This window comes from Bufo gargarizans, chromosome 1 (genome assembly GCF_014858855.1).
Source record: "Bufo gargarizans isolate SCDJY-AF-19 chromosome 1, ASM1485885v1, whole genome shotgun sequence".
NCBI lineage: Eukaryota > Metazoa > Chordata > Amphibia > Anura > Bufonidae > Bufo > Bufo gargarizans.
Window position 1 is genome coordinate 271,189,754 of NC_058080.1, and position 17,956 is coordinate 271,207,709.

Below are 17,956 nucleotides of genomic sequence, written 5' to 3' on the forward strand. Positions count from 1 at the left end.
CGGTGGCAGTGCTAGGTGTCGGACCTCCACTAATCAAATATTGATGATCTATCCTGAAGATAGGTCATATTGTACTTCCAGAAAACCTCTTACAGTCCTAAATTAGTTCCCTCTCCCTATCTAATAGCACAGTAGTAGGCTGCCCACACTGTCTGCTCATTGTCCATTCTTGCCCATGACATAGCCCAAAAAGAAAAGTGTTTTTTATCTATGAATGAGTAGACAGAATGTATGAGATATGTACAGTGCCTTGAAAAAGTATTCATATCCCTTGAACTTTTTAACATTTTTTCAAATTACACCCACAAACTTAAATGTGGGATTTTATATGATAGACCAACACAAAGTAGCAAGTATGTGTGATGTGAAGAGAAATGGTACATAGTTTAATAAATAAAAATCTGGAAAATTTGTATTTGTAGGACTACCTTTCACTGCAATTACAGCTGCAAATCTTTTGGGTTATGTCTCTACCAGCCTTTCCCAACTAGAGGCGACATTTTTGCCCATTCTTCTTTGCAAAATAGCGGAAGCTCAGTCAGATTGGATGGAGAGCGTCTGTGAACAGCAATTTTCACACCTTGAACAGCTTCTCAGTGGGATTTAGGTCTGGGCCATTCTAACACATGAATATGCTTTGCTCTAAACCATTGTATTGTAGCTTTGGCTGTATGTTTAGGGTTGTTGTCCTGCTGGAAAGTGAACCTCTGCCCCAGTCTCAAGTCTTTTGCAGCCTCTACCAGGTTTTCCTCCTGGATTGCCCTGTATTTAGCTCTATCCATCTTTCCATCAACTCTGATCAGCTTCCCTGACCTGCTGAAGAAAAGCATCCCCACAGCATGATGCTGCCACCACCATGTTTCACGGTGGGGATGTTGTTGTTGTTCAAGTGATGAGCAGTGTTCGTTTTCCACCACACATAGCATTTTTCATTTGGGCCAAAAAGTTTAACTTTGGTCTTATCTGACCAGAGCACCTACTTCTACATGTTTTCTGTATCCCCTACATGGCTTCGCAAATGGGACTTTCTTGTGGCTTGCTTTCAAATATGGCTTTCTTCTTGCCGCTCTTCCGTTAAGATATGACTGAATACGAATATATTTACCTTTAGCTAGTTCAGGAGTTCACAGAAGCATACACATATAAATATATTTTTATTGATACATAGATATAGAAAAGTTCTAAATATAATTCAAAAGTTACAATAATTGTCCCTAAACATAACATTACCCATATCTACAATCGTTGGTTAGCCTTGCAGTCACGGGTCTGTGGTATACGGACAGGAAGCTCCCAATATAGCTGAACAACAACAAAAATCTACAGCTAACCCCGAATGAGAAACTCAGTGCAATTTGACAAATACAGAAATACGAACAAAAAATAAAACCTAGAACCTATGAGACAAATCAATTCTCAAGTTAGTAACTAACTTTTTTATATTATGTATCAATAAAAATATATTTTTATAGGTATACTTCTGTGAGTTTGGGATATTTTTTTCTAACCTAAGGGCTCATTTAAACGACCGTATAGCAGCGGCCGTGTGAACTCTGTGCTGCTGATGCGTTCCCATTGATTTGAATGGTTCAGCGATCCGCAAAATTTGGCAAAAGATAGGACATGTCCTATCTTTTGCAGAGCGGAGGCACGGATCAGAAGCCCATGGAAACACTCGGAAGTGCGTTCATGGACTTTTGGGTCCGTGCTTTTCTTTCATATGTTTTATAAAGTAATATGCAAGTCTATGCAAATACAGAAGAATTAACACACACTCTAGGTGAGTTATCACATCAAGTTAACGCGTTATGACTGTGACTGTTAACTCTGCTACATCTGTATCTAAAGAGGACCTTTAACCAGTTTTTTCTTTATAAAAGTAATACTTCATACTGTAGTTCAGGTTCAGGAGATGCCATCTCGCAGTTTTTTTTTCATGATCCTCTCTTCTGCTGCGCCGTTATGCCTCTCACTTGGTTTTGGTGCCTGATATGCTAAATAATAGAATCGATACAGGAAAGAGGAGACATCAGCTTTTCTCAGTGGCCGTCTCCTTCTCTCTGACTGTGACGCTGTCCAGTCACTGTGGACCTCTTCACAGCCAGGGAGAAGAGGAGCTGTTCTCATGAGATTTGGTAAATCTAACAAAAACAGACTATATAAGTGAGCATGGTACTTGCTGTACTCACTTACAGTCATGTGAAAAAATTAGGACACCCTTTGAAAGCATGTGGTTTTTTGTAACATTTTTAATAAAAGGTTATTTCATCTCCGTTTCAACAATACAGAGAGATTAAAGTAATCCAACTAAACAAAGAAAACTGAAGAAAAGTCTTTTCAAGATCTTCTGTAAATGTCATTCTACAAAAATGCCTATTCTAACTGAGGAAAAAGATAGGACACCCTCACATGTATTCCCTCTTAAATTGGCTCAGATCTCACACAGGTATATCACACCAGGTGCACATAATTAGTAGATCGTTACTCTGCATGTTGAATGAGGCTTGCCCTATTTAAACCTCAGACATTTAGTTTGGTGTGCTCCTGACTGTTGAAGTGAGAGTGAGCACCATGGTGAGAGCAAAAGAGCTGTCAGAGGACTTCAGAAAAAAGATTGTAGCAGCCTATGAGTCTGGGAAGGGATTTAAAAAGATCTCAAAAGATTTTGAATTCAGCCATTCCACTGTCCGGAAGATAGTCTACAAGTGGAGGGCTTTCAAAACAACTGCCAACATGCCCAGGACTGGTCGCCCCAGCAAGTTCACCCCAAGAGCAGACCGCAAGATGCTAAAAGAGGTCTCCAAAAACCCTAAAGTGTCATCTCGAGAACTACAGCAGGCTCTGACTACTGTTGATGTAGAAGTACATGCCTCTACAATCAGAAAGAGACTGTACAAGTTTAACTTGCATGGGAGGTGTGCAAGGAGGAAACCTTTGCTTTCCAAGAGAAACATCGAGGCCAGACTGACATTTGCCAGAGATAAAGTTGACAAAGACCAGGACTTCTGGAATAATGTTCTTTGGACAGATGAGTCCAAAATTGAATTATTTGGACACAACAGCAGAGGACATGTTTGGCGTAAACCAAACACAGCATTCCAAGAAAAGAACCTCATACCAACTGTGAAGCATGGAGGTGGAAGTGTCATGGTTTGGGGCTGCTTTGCTGCAGCAGGACCTGGTCAGCTCACCATCATAGAATCCATGATGAATTCTACTGTGTATCAGAAGGTGCTTGAAGAACATGTGAGACCATCAGTTAGAAAATTAAAGCTGAAGCGGAACTGGACCATGCAACATGACAATGACCCAAAACATACTAGTAAATCAACCAAAGATTGGCTGAAAAAGAAGAAATGGAGAGTCCTGGAATGGCCAAGTCAAAGTCCAGATTTGAATCCCATTGAGATGCTGTGGGGTGACTTGAAAAGGGCTGTACGTGCAAGAAACCCCTCAAACATCTCACAGCTGAAAAAGTTCTGCATTGAGGAGTGGGGTAAAATTTCCTCAGACCGATGTCGAAGACTGGTAGATGGCTACAAGAACCGTCTCACTGCAGTTATTTCAGCCAAAGGAGGTAACACTCGCTATTAGGGGCAAGGGTGTCCTATCTTTTTCCTCAGTTAGAATAGGCATTTTTGTAGAATGACATTTACAGAAGATCTTGAAAAGACCTTTCTTCAGTTTTCTTTGTTTAGTCGGATTACTTTAATCTCTCTGTATTGTTGAAACGGAGATGAAATAACCTTTTATTAAAAATGTTACAAAAAACCACATGCTTTCAAAGGGTGTCCTAATTTTTTCACATGACTGTACAACTGTAGCCTGTTCTTGCAAGATTTACCAAATCTTATGATGAGCTCATCTTCTCCCAGGCTGTGAAGTGGTCCGCAGCAATTGGACTGCATTACTGCCAGGGAGAAGGAGACGCCCCCTGAGAAAAGCTGCTATCTTCTCCTCCCTGTACCTATGCTATTAATTAACATATCAGGCGCTGTAATGTGAGTTCAAAAGATTAGAGAATAAATAAGCTTTCGCAGGCTAAGTGAATAAATATATATTTACTAAGTGTGATAAGTATGAGATATAAGATAAATATAAGATAACACAGACAAATCGCATACAGAATAATAAAAAGTAAATAAACATCACTAGCCTAAATATGCAATATGTGGCAAGGATGTGGTCGGCCATGCTATAACACATGGATGTCTACCACGTTATACACATGACCGACACCCCAGGGTGTACAAGAGATAGGACAAATCAATACTTTCATCCTACCTAGGATGGAGTTTCAAGTGGAGTCCCCACTAATGTATACACCTCGGCCCCGCCCCCAGCGTGCATCACTCATGTCCTGAGATGTGTCTCTGAGATCACTACTCAGGAATGTGGTCTTATCAACAAAATGGGGGGGGGGGGGGGTATCCCTGACCCACTATATAACAAGGAATATCTTACACAGAATACTAAAAGTAATATAAAAGAGACTAAATTAAAGGGGCAGAAACTATCAGTACTTAAAAATACCCTTACAATACAGGCGCCAAAAGCGAACAGGGGGCATAGTGAGGCAACAGAGAAGCGGATGATGGAATAAAATACCGAGATGGCATCTCCTGAACCTACAGTATGAGGTATTGCTTTTATAAAGAAAAAACTGGTGACAGGACCTCTTTAATGTGGCTAAACAACACTTTCTTGCATACATATAGCCAGTTATATTTTATAGTAGTAGCTTGCCCTATGAAATATATTTGGATGTGTTGACCTTTTTCACATGTACTATGCTTGAGGCAATCTTGTCTGCCAAGATAAACATACATTACAATTATCTGTTCTTTATTAGAAGTCTCTCCCTATTATATAACAATACTCTTCATTGTTTCTCAGGAATCAATTTAAAGGGTTAGGCAGTAAAACAGTAGGCAGTAAAAAAAAATATAGGAATGCTGAAATACCTGTACTCCATTCACACGTCCATATAATGGTTCCGGATCCGTTCCGCAACATTGCAGAAAGGATCCGGACCCATTCATTTTCAATGGGGCTGGGAGAGATGCGGACAGCACACAGTGTGCTGTCTGCATCCGCATTTCCGGTGCGCGGCCCCGATCTTCCGGTCCGCGGTCCTGAAAAAAATTGAACATGTCTTATTCTTGTCCGCAATAGCGGACAAGAATAGGCATTTCTATAGGGGTGCCGGCCCGGTGTATTGCGGATCCGCAATTTCCAGATACGCAATACACAACGGACGTGTAAATGGGGTTAGTGTTGTCATGGATCAGTGAGTATGGACCCACTGTGCCAACTAAGGCCACTTTCACATATGCATTTAAAGGGATTCTGTCACCTCATTTTAGGTTATAGAGATGCGGACATGCACGGCTAGATCGCCTGCTAGCATGTCCGCAATATACCGGTCCTATAGGGCTGTGTCCTTTTATTTAGTTAAAAAACTTACTTTTGAGATATGTAAATGAGCCTTGTAAGGTACCCAAGGGGCTGTACGAACCTTCCTGGTGCCCAGCCACGCCCCCTGTGAAGGAGCCCAGCACCGCCTATGTCCTCCGAATCTCCTCCTTTCTCACAGTTAGATTGCCGTAATCTTGTGATGCGCGAGCTCGCCCAGTTCCTTCCCTGAGGCTGATGCCAGCACAGGGAAGAAACACTATACCTGCACTGTGCATGCGCGAGCCCGTGCATCGCGAGGTTACGGCAATCTAACTGTGACGAAAGAAGGACATTCGGACCGGTATATTGCGGACATGCTAGCGGTGATCTAGCCGTGCATGTCCGCAGCTCTATAACCGAAAATGAGGTGACAGAATCCCTTTAAACTATCCTGCAGGATGTTACGGCAGACGAACAGCCTGCTGGAGTTCATTGTATCTGGCATAGCCAGATAATGTTGTTCACCGCCAGAGCCCATTCACTATAATGGGAACTGGTGGGGATCCAGCTGGTTTTCGGCATTACTGCCGGGATTTTTCTGGACAAAAACTAGTGCAAGCCCCATTTTTTTGTCCGGCCGAATCACAGCACTAATGCCGGAAACGGGCCGTATCCCCACTGTGTAATATTATAGTAAATGGGGTTTGGCGGTGCTCTGGCTCTACTGGGCTATGTCAGATATGATGAACTTGGCAGGCTGTTCCTGTGCCAGATAGTTTAATATGTGAAAGTAGCCTAAGGCCTCCTTCACACTTCAGTGTTTGGTCAGTGATTTCCATCAGTGATTGTGAGCCAAAACCAGAAGAGAAGCCTCCACAGACATAACGTATAAGGGAAAGATCTGCTCCTGTTCTGCCTGTTTTGTGTTTAGATCCGGACCTGGTTTTTGCTCACGAATCACTGCTGGAAATCACTGACCGAACACTGACGTGTGAATGAGGCATAACTGGTTTGGCTTTGGGTTAAACCCTAAGGGCATTGTTCCAGCACTTCCTTGGTATTCAACCTTTAAAGGGAATATATAATCAGAAAATGACCTATTTAAATCACGTTTTTATGTATAACATATTTTTTTTAGAATTTTTGGTGATGTTATTGTTAATTTTCCATGTCAATAACTATATTAAACAACAACCATAAAATCCTGCAGTTTTCGCACCGGCCACTAAGCCTAATAATAGGCGTCACTTCTTGATCCGTACAGATTCCATTGCTGCAATTACCTGCTTATCTATATGCAGAGGTGATATTATTACAATGATTAGAATGACAGATAAGAGAAGATCCACCATTCAGAATGATGAGGTGATTATCAAAGCGTTAACTATTCTTTCCTTGTACAATGATCTCTGCACTAGAAAACTCTTCCATAGAAGTCAATAAGGTCCCTTCCTGACCATTGTGCCCATGGGGATGCCGTAAAACAATTTTTAAAAATGCTATTAAAAACATCTCAGGCAAGATGGCAGCCCCCATAATCATGTTCAGGAAACAGAATAAAAAATCTGCAATAAAAAAATAAAAACAGATTCGATAAAAAGGAGATGTGTCACTATCTGGTTTTAGTTTCTAGAAAACAGGGGTGTAGTTTCTAGAAAACAGCTCCCTTAGATCCTTGGGGATCATCATGCCCAAGTATCTAATGGCACCCGTCGTCCATCTGAAAGGTAAGGAGCCCGCTAGTTCCGTCTCAAGGGAGTTTGGTATGGATATATTAAGAGCCTCCGATTTTTGTAAGTTAATTTTCAAATTGGATAAGTTGTGAAACTCCTTAAATTCAGCAATTAGGTTGGGGAAGGTGATCCGAGGTCTGGTAATCATAATCATCAGATCATCCGCAAAGGCTGCTATTTTAAATTGCTGACCGCCCACTACCAAACCCGAGATGTCAGGGTTTTTCCTAATTGTCCTCAGAAGAGGTTCTAGGGTAAGGATGAAAATTAAGGGTGATAGAGGGCATCCTTGGTGAGTACCATTCCTGATATCAAAGGGGGGCGAGAGCACACCATTAACCTTTGTTGACGCCGAGGGTGAGGAGTAGAGAGAACGGATCCATGATAACAGCAGACCCTCGATGCCCACATGGTTTAGTACTGCAAGTAACCAAGGCCATCCCACCCTGTCAAATGCCTTTTTGGCATCGGTGGATAGAAGACAGAGGGAAGAGCGTTGTATCTTGGCGTGATGGATCAAGTGCAACACTTTCGTGGTATTGTCTCTCGCCTCCCTTGAAGGAATAAAGCCAACCTGATCTGTATGTATAAGAACTGACAGGAAAGGGGTTAAACGTGTAGCCAATACCTTTGCAAATAACTTAATGTCAACATTAAGTAACGATATGGGGCGGTAACTAGCGCATGGAGTTGGGTCCTTACCCTCCTTATGGATTACCGTAATATGTGCATACGACATATCCTTAGGGATGGGGTCACCTGAGCTTATTTTATTTAGGGCGTTAGTGAGAGGGATTTGGAGAAGGGGGAGAAATCTCTTGTAATGATTTGTCTATTTTCATCTTTTTGAGACACTGCTGCACTTCATCCTGGGTCAGACAGGGCACTTTTAATGATGAATTTACTTTTACACTAAACATTTAATCTGGCAGTTCATATTCCTCAGTGAATAAAGTGGAGAAAAAAATATATAATAGATTCGCTTTCTCCTCATCGCTCTTTACAACTCCTTGGGCCAACACTTTCAGGTTTAAACTTTTTACCATCTATATAATTGAAGAACATTTTAGAGTTCGTTTTACGCTTCGGTAATAAGTCTCTCTGTCTCCATCTTGGCTACTTTTATCTGTTTCTTACATATTTGATTTTTTCCTTGCTTCCTCGCTACCTTCCTGTTTTAGTGATTTAAATGCTTTATTTTTGTCATTTATTGTTTCCTTTACATTTCTATTTATCCATATTGTTTTTTTCTTGTTCCTCACCCCTTTATTCCCATAAGGTATGTACCGCTCACAATTAGAGTTTAGGATGCTTTTAAAAATACCCTTTTTTGTGGCTGCATTTTTTATTTTTAGGACATTGTCCCAGTTAGTGATGCTAATGGCCTCTCTTAGCTGGTCAAATTTAGCTTTTTCGAAGTTTGGTATTTGTGTACCTTCCTGAAAAAACACTCTTTTGAATGACAATTGGAAGGTTATTATTTTATGGTCCTTATTTCCCAGGTGTCCCCCCAACCTGCACAGGTCTATTGGTTAGTACTAAATGCGGTATGGCCGTCCCTCTAGTTGGATCCTGAAACAGTTGGGAAAGGTTATTGCCAAGAACTTGTTTCCTTTATGAGAATAGATCATCAATATAGGAAACAGACAACCCCTTTAACTGTGCCCTTTCATTATAGTGAGATGGCTCTAACCACCTTGTCCGTCTGGAAAGCTAAATTGACATGTGAGGTACGGAAAACACAAAATGCCAACTCCACTGGCCAGTATGAAAAACTGTAATATTTCATGGTTGTTTTCTAAGGACAGTCATATAATAAAAAAAAAACAACCTTTAAAAACATATTTATCATAAAAACCTGGTTGAAATAATATTCCCTTATTGCGAGAACGATAAGGCAAGACATGACTTCCTTTCCCAGCAACTTCATATGCAGTAAATAATGCTGCCATCTTTCTGTCAGTCTGTATTACTAGAAGAGATCTAGTAATCACGTAGTTACTTTTAGAAACTGATGCACAAAACAGCTGCCAAACTCACTACTTAGCAGAGCCACAAAAATAGAAAGCCATGTGACATGAGTGGACATCATTTTGTTTTGGCTCCTATGTACCAGTAAGTAATTTATCGCCCCCATATAAACACTGCACAGAATATGGTATGATCAGAAACGTCATATTACACACCACTACCACATTTAAAGTGGACATACACTATATCTCTAAGTCTTCAATAGTGTCAATAGAAATATGTCTCTCGGTAGCTGTACGTCAATGGGAATTTGTTTTGTAGCATTTCAGTTTGTTCTTTTATTCCGTACCCTATGTTCTAAACCCATTGTAGTTTTTTTTTTTTCTGGTGTATTTTTTTCTGCAGTTTTTGTTGCATGGAAGTCTAAGATAAATATTAATGCAGGACAAAAAGTGGCTCAGATTTACTAATATGTTTGCGCAATAGTTTTTTTTTTTAAAGTGGCGCAAATCAGGGTTTGGACACCTTTTTTGGACGTGCTCGACAAGGGGTGAGGCTTAGCAGAAAGTGAGAAATGGGACATGGCCTAAAATGCACAATTTTGCGCCAATTTTGGCGCAATTCTGACATAAAAATCTGTCTCAAAGTAAGCCAACCAATGGCGCAGAGTAATTGAAAAGTATATATCCCTGCACCAAATTTATCGTCCAGCCTGAGCCCCGATGCAGGTCTAGACAGTCTGTTTCAGTTACAACATTTTTAGGATTAGTAAATCTGGGCCAGTCCTTTTTGTAGTGGCAGTTTTTTCAACCTTGAAAAGGAATTTATTAGGTTTATTTTTTTTAAATTGCAGTGTGCTCTTGGTGTGGCACTTTTTTCAGGAATTTTTCCATAGACAAGAAAACAAAAAAGCTGAATTTTGTTTCCTGGCATTTTTACAAGCCATAATAATGCTTAAATATACTGTTTGTGGCAGCAGCCTTAAAGGGGTTTTCCAGGCTCCTGATATTGATTACCGATCCTCAGGATAGGTCACTAAGATCTGATTGGTGAGGCTGTATCCTCACTGATCAGCTGTTCATTGCAAACTCCTGCACTGGAACTAGCACTTTGAATGAAACAGGAAGAACAGCTCTGTTTAAAGTGTAGTGGCCATGGTGGGGTACTGCAGCGTAAGCTCCCACTGAAGTGAATGGGAGTTGAGCTGCAGTAACCCGGCATGGCCACTACACTTTGAATGGAGCAGTGCTTCCTGTTTGATTCAGAGTGCAGGAGGCTGCAGGGTACAGCTGGTTGGTATGGGAGCAGGGGATGAGACCCTCCGTGCTCGGATATTAATGACCTGCGGATTGGTAATCGATATCAGGATGCTTTAACCTATTTGTAAAATGAAGAATCCTGTAGTTCAGACTGGAAGTAAAATGCTGTATTTCTGCTTTGTTTCGTTTTTATAAGGGTTTATCGTTTTCCCGTGGATGAGTTCAGGTGGAAATTCAACTTCACAACCTGAAACAAGAAGTTTTCCATGCCGCGACTACATAGAAAACTGCTCAGGTAATTTAACTGAACCATGTGCTGGGAATTTCCTGGTGTCTAAATGACAATAATATTCAGATGAGTGAAGGGGAAAACATTTATAAAATGTTCAAGGTGGACCAAAAACGGAAAACTGTTTTCTGAGACAATAAAAAAAAATCACCAAAGGAAGCAAATGTGCTAAAATAATAAAAGAACCTGTTAAATTCCCCTCCACTCCAACGCTGTCACTTCGGTTTATTTCACTGTACCAATGATGTGCCTGTATACTCACATGATCCGCTGCAGCCAATCATTGGATTCAGCACAAGATTGTTATGGCCAGTGATTGGGTGAAGTCGTCATGTGGGTATACAGGCATAAACAATGGTAACTGGAACGGGCACTGGAACTCCGGTGCTGGAGTCTTAACAGTTAAGGGGTTTTCCTCAGCATAGGTCATCAATATCAGAATGGCGGGGGTCCGACACCTGGTACCCCGCCGATCAGCTGGTTAAAGAGAAGGCCACGCTCCGTGCGAACACTGCCTTCTCCTCATTATTTACCTGCTCGCAGTCAACAGCGCAGCGATGAGCACGTGTAATTACAATATGTCCCTGGTCCTGTTAATCGAAGTGGGGAGAGTGCAGCAGTTGCAGAGAGCAGAGTCTCTGGGAGTAACGGCAATGCCCCTGTTGCTCCTAGAGGCTAATTTTTCTCAGCAATGTGGACACATATGAACATGGGACCAACACAGATGTCTTCAGCTGCCAAGTGCGCATGTAACAGGTCAGTCAGTGTCATAGGTACAAAACTGCTGACAGATGCCCTTTAAAATTGTGATGGACCAGAATTTCCCCTGAGCTTCAAGGACAGACTTAGAACATGCACAAAGTCTTAAAAGGGACTGGTTGATCTGAAAATCAGTCTCAACTGCCAGCGTTATTTTACAGACCAGGAGGAGCTGAGCAGGTTGATAGATAGTTTTCTAAGAGAAGATTCTCTATGATCTGTATTAGGAGTGCAATTAGTGGCCCTAATGAGTGACAGCTGTCTATCAATGTACACTAAAGTCCCTTTACACTGGCCAATTCAGCAGACGATTATTAGGAAGGAAACGTTCCTTCCCAGCAAGCACTTGCTCGTCAATGAAGGAGACCATTGCATTTACATGCAGCCATTTCCACCACAGTATGATGAGGAGCGATCGCTAATGCCATCGTTCGCCCCCCATGCAGACTCGTTGTTTCCCGGCTGTTTAGACAGAGTATTCTGCTGCCGGCAAACTACGATTTAGGTGCCTGCACAAACGATCCGATTACCTGACAAGCAAGCGTTTCACTTGTTCATCGGGTAATCGGCGACACCTTTGCACTGCCAGATAATCACTAACGAGCATTCCGAAGAACACTCGTTAGCAATTATATAGCGGATTCTCGGCCCATGTAAAGAGCCCTTAATGCAGGAAAAACTGTCAGTGTCTGATAAGACCACGTCCTAAACCCAGAATGAGTAGGTTTTAAATGAAGAAATCTCAAGTTACGCTGATTTCTTTTTTTTCACATTTATATCTCAATCTTCTCTGCTCCTCCATCAATATAACTAGAGATGAGCGAATTTCATATTTAGAAATTCATTCACGCTTCGTTTGGTGGTAAAAGGTGAATTACATCATGGATTCCGTTACTACGGCATAACGGAAACGGGACGGATCCATTTTGCAGTCCATAGACTTCTATTATGATGGAATGAATAACGGAATGCCTCTAAAGGCATTCCGTTATGCATTCCATCATAGAATTGCGTTATGGTCCGTGGTAACGGAATCCATAACACAATTCAGATTTTACCACCAAATGAAGCGTGAACAAATTTCATAACATGAAATTCGCTCATCTCTAATTATAACATGCTCCCAGGACACGGTTTTCAAAGTGTCAGATTCCTTTTCAAAGAGAAAGTAAGTAGCTTTCACCCCTATTTAAAGGGATACTGTCATCAGGATTTTCTTTCAAATTTCTGTTTATTAAACAGATTAAATCCAGTAATAAACAATTGAACATAAAAGGGCAAACATACCCCTGGATCATAAAGCAATGAGCATGACAAAGAGTTCAGCAATACAAAGACCGTAGTCAAGAATATGATGTTAAATCACAGATGAATTAAGGCATCAATGGTGAAAAGGAAGAAAGGTGACCAAACCTCCTAATGATTAGAGATAATATTCAAGTAAACGAACTGTGAGGACATTCTAGAAAACAGTAGCTACAATGATGTACCAGAGCTATCGACCTAAGGTGTAAGTAGGGGAACCAGACTAAGAGATGGAAGAATAAAAGGGACTTAGGGTTGAAGTGTTGAAATGCCAAAGTGCTGGGGAACCCCCTTAAGATTTGTCAAGCCATTTGGCCCAGGTGGTCAAGTATCTATCATGAGACAATGACTCCCAACTAGACAATTCCTTGAATCTGCAAATTTCTTGCACTTTTTCTTTCCACATCTGTACAGTTGGGGCCTGCTCAGAAAGCCATTTTAGTGGGATAAGTAGTTTGGCCGCTGCTATAAGATGAGGAAGCAAGGAGTGCTTGCTGAGGGGACAGTGAAGTTCTGGCAGATTCAGAAGGACAGCTGTGGGTGTCAGGGTCGTGCTGGCTGGGCAGATTCTTTTTATTTCATTTGCCACTCCATCCCAAAATGGGCGGATATCAGGGCAAGACCACCAAACATGCAGAGCTGTGCCCTTTTCTGCAGAGCATCTCCAACAATCCGCAGATACCTCCGGAAACATCTTATTCAACAAATCTCGTGTGCGATACCATTTAGTTACTATTTTAAAAGCGTTTTCTTGTATAGTTCTGCAACGGGAAAAACCACGTGAGTGGTTGAGAATCCTGTCTACATCAGTATCCGAGAGGTTTATGCCAAGGTCAGATTCCCACTGGGTAATATAGGGAGGTCTCTTAGTATCCCATGGTTCCAGTATTTTGTTATATAGACATGAGAGCAGTTTGCTTTTAGGGTTGGGGGACTGGAGAATGGCGTCATACCAAGAGGGAGTGTAACCTTTTTGAGCTTTACTCATATAATCTGTGCATACTGTACTGAAGTGAAGGTAATGCAAGTGTGACCATTTGTGTATCTTATAAGATTCCTTCAATTTCTCTATGTCTGGAACCTTGTTTCCCTTCAGCACGTCACCCACAGCTATATTTCTAAAACCAGGCCACAGATTAAAAACGTCAACAAATCCCAAATGCAGGTGAAATGGAACTAAGCGGATAGGCGTGAAAGGAGAGAGGCCCCTTGGGAGTGCCAGTTGAGAAGAGAATTTCCTCTCCATGCCCTATACACCCCTACAAATGTGGGATTGAGTGAATTATCTTCAACAACAGCCGAGGGCGGGGTCTCCCATAATCTGGCTAGTTCCGAGGGGTCCCATGAGATATTGACTATCTGACAGCCTAGCTTGCATGAATAAGGGTTAGGAATTTCCGAGTGTAATCGAATCAAATTGGCCAAGTAGTAACTTTTGACATCTGGGAGGCAAAAAACACCTCTGGCAATAGGTTGGGACAAGAGACTATAAGATATCCGAGGTCTAGACTTCCTCCATACGAAAGCCGAGAAGAGTTTTTGTACCTGAGATAAATAGGAAATAGGAAGGGAGATCGGCAGGGTCTGGAAAAGATATAATAGTCTAGGGAGGGCGTAAGTCTTCAAAAGGTTTTTCCTACCGATCCAGGACAAGAAGGGGATCTTAAGGTCATCCAATTGTGTCTTAATGTCTGTTAGTAGAGGGGGGTAATTTAAACGAAATAGTTGACTGGGGGTAGGTGATATATTGACCCCAAGGTATTTAATATGGGATGTGGACCATTGGAAGGGAAATGAGCTAGTTAGAGTAGCGATGGTGTTCTGAGGTAAAATATTTAAAAATGAGATATATGGCCAAATTCCTCTAATAATTTCAAGACTTCTGGGAAAGCTGTGACAGGATCGGACATAATCAACAGCATGTCATCAGCAAAGGCCGCCACGGTATGTTGTATGGAGCCAACTTTATCCCCTTTTATAATGTCACTCTGTCTGATTCTTTGGATAAGGGTCTCCAGGAAAAGTATGAAAAGGGAAGGGGACAATGGGCACCCCTGGCGAGTACCATTAGAAATTTTGAAATATGGGGATAGTATACCATTGACCCTCACTCTTGCATGAGGGGCTGAGTACAGGGACATCACTGCGCCCACAAGTTTAGGGTGGAAACCAAACCTGTAAAGAGTGGCCTCCATAAACCTCCAGTCTACTCTGTCAAACGCCTTTTCGGCTTCCGTACTCTGTAGGGTCATGCTATTCTTATGTCGCAGAGCGTGTTGTATTAACATCTGTACTCTAAATGTGCTGTCCCTGCACTCACACCCCCCAACGAACCCTGTCTGGTCAGGGGAAATAAGGTTTTTTAAGAATGGGGCAATTCTGTGTGCTAATAGTTTGGCCCAGAGTTTTATATCGGCGTTTAAAAGGGATATGGGCCTGTAGCTAGATGGAACTTCTGGATCTTAGTTTGGTTTTGGGAGGACCACAATATGAGCCTCTAGTGCCTGTTTTGCTGGAGAAGCACCATCAAGTAAGAAGTTGAAGTAGGACACAAGGTGAGGGCCAAGTACATGGAAAAATTTCTTATAGTACGCAATCGGTAGGCCATCAGGGCCTGGGCTTTTACCTGAGGGGGTGGAGTTGAGAGTTTTTTGAACTTCTGAGGGTGGTAGGAGAAGTCAGGGATTCACTGTCCACTTGCGACAATGTTGGTAAGTTAAGCGAAGATAAAAAAAGTGTTGGTGAGGGTATTCCTGTCCTGAATGGCATTGGAGGACTCATTTTTACGTAAGTTATATAGAGCAGTGTAGTATGAGTTAAATATTTTGGATATGCCTGGGGTGTCTGACATTGAGGTATCCTTGTCACTACGCATTTTAGTTATATAGGACTGATCATTTCTCTTTTTAATAAGGGCCGACATTAACCTATTCCCCCTGTTCCCATGTGCGTATTGTTTATGTCGAATTTTGAGGTAGGCCTTAGCTGCTTTAACATTTAAAAGATCTTTCAGTTCCCTCCTTAGAACTGACAAAGCCTCTAAGTCTGCATCCGACATAGATCTTTTATGGGCTTGTTCTAGAGATGAGATTTCGGAAAGCAGGGAATTCAGATCTATCACGTTTCTTTTTTAAGAAAGAGCCCAATGCTATGAATTCACCTCGCACAACGGCTTTATGAGCTTCCCAGAGTGAAACTGGAGAGGTCTCGGCCACAGCATTAAGTGTGAAATAATCTGTCAGCTTATTCCAAAATGAGTCAGTGTCAGCGTGGGTATTCAGAAGCGTAGGGTTAAGAGACCAGACCCACTCCTTGCCAGAGGCCCCAGGGACCGTAAAGGAGAGGGATACCGGAGCGTAGTCCGAAATTGTGATATTGTGTATTTCAGCTTTACTAACCTGAGGTAGTAACCTGTCAGAGATGAATAAGTAATCAAGGCGGTAAGATTTATGAGGGTGCGAAAAATAGGAATATTCCCTTTTGTCAGCATGAATGGATCTCCAAACGTCACACAGACCCATATTCCTAAACTTACTGAGTATCCCCTTCAGCACCCCAGAGGAGACTGCGGACCTGCGAGTGGAGGCATCCAAAAAGGGGTTTAAGGTTAAGTTAAAGTCTCCACCTATAATCAGCATACCAGAAGTAAAAACTGATATTTTATGTAAAATCTTGGATAACCATTTAGAAGTGTTGTTATTAGGGGCATACAGGTTACATAAGGTGACCTCCGCACCACCCAATTTGCCCTTTAAGAGTAAATACCTCCCCTCGGGGTTCGCAATCTCCACCATTACACACAAGGGGACACTTTAACCCCTCTGGATGATGCAGATGTGTTACATGAATGGAACCAAGTTTGAAAAGAGGATCAAGCAAGATTGGGGACCTGACCCTTTTTAAAATGTGTCTCCTGCAGCATAGCTATTTGTAAATACGACTTCTCTTAATAGGATTATTACCTCCATTAACATTAAAGGTGGTCACATTTAGTTTTAGAGCTGTCATCTGAGTAGAATTAGAAAAACAAAAGGCTGTTTGACGATGGCTCAATGATCCAACTGTGAAAACCAAACAACAACTAAGAGAAGCCTTCCAGAACTTAAAGCTCCGTATATGCGCAATCCAACTATGCGCATAGATGTGTGGGTTGGGGAGAACACCAACATGTGTTAGCCTGATCTGCCCAAGCCTCAATAACCTAAGCCCATATCAGATGGCTAGGTAAATGGACTAACTCCATAAGAGCGAGAAACCTGCACAATACCAGATCATATAGACTTCTGATCCAAACGAGTTCAGAAACGAGGACTAGAATTTTAAAGGGACACAATTCTGTGTCAGAATCAGATAGGGTGACGCAAAACTAATTCAATCATTAGTATCCATCCTTGAGGGGCCACCAGGTCTTCTGTACTTCTGCCTTTTAACCGTGGACCATTTCGACGGGACTTGTAGCGGGGGTAAGTCCTCATCCAGGGGAACCGGCATCCAAGAAGATAGGACCATAGGCTCCAGATTCAGTGGCTCCCAAATCTGTCTTAGGTCCTCTGGTGCGCGGATAGTGTAGCGCTTATTTCCATGGGTGTTGAGAAGGCCAAAGGGAAACAGCCAACGGTATATAATTTTAGAGGAGCCCAGAAGATCCGTAAGGGGTCATCAGGATTTTCGATATGGAGGTGTTCATATCATCCTCTCAGTCTCCATTATTTAATTAAAAATATACAAGTTTTACCCCCACCTGTCCTTTCATTTTTGATAAAAATCGGTTTTATTAATATGCTAATAACCTTACTAACGTGCCCAAGGGGCTGTCCCTCCGGTTGTTTGTGCCCAGCTGCGCCCCTTTATCTCATAGCCCAGCGCCGCCCCACTGCTAATTATGCACTACTCTCATCGCCGATGGTGTGCCGTAATCTCGCGCATGCGCCCTAAATCCACTGGTCAGTGCACTTCGCTCTCAGGCGCTGACCCGTTGATCCAGGTCGCATGCGCGAGATTACGGCGCACCATCGGCCATGAGAGTAGTGCATAATTAGCAGTGGGGCGGCGCTGGGCTACGAAATAAGGGGCGCGGCTGGGCACAAACGGCCGAAGGGACAGCCCCTTGGGCCCGTTAGTAAGGCAATTAGCATATTTATAAAACCTATTTTTATCAAAAATGAAAGGACAGGTGGGGGTAAAACTAGTATATTTTTTATTAGATAATGGAGACTGAGAGGATGATATGAACAGCTCCATAT

General features: G+C 42.1%; 1 protein-coding gene across 1 annotated transcript in view; it reads left to right on the forward strand.

Annotated features, from left to right (window-relative positions):
- Positions 1-17,956, forward strand: part of BTC (betacellulin) — a 74,876-nt gene that overhangs the window by 31,238 nt on the left and 25,682 nt on the right. Inside the window, exon 2 of the mRNA XM_044277176.1 lies at positions 10,557-10,655. Within this exon, the coding sequence (XP_044133111.1) occupies positions 10,557-10,655 (99 nt within the window). The remainder of the gene's footprint in view (positions 1-10,556; positions 10,656-17,956) is intronic.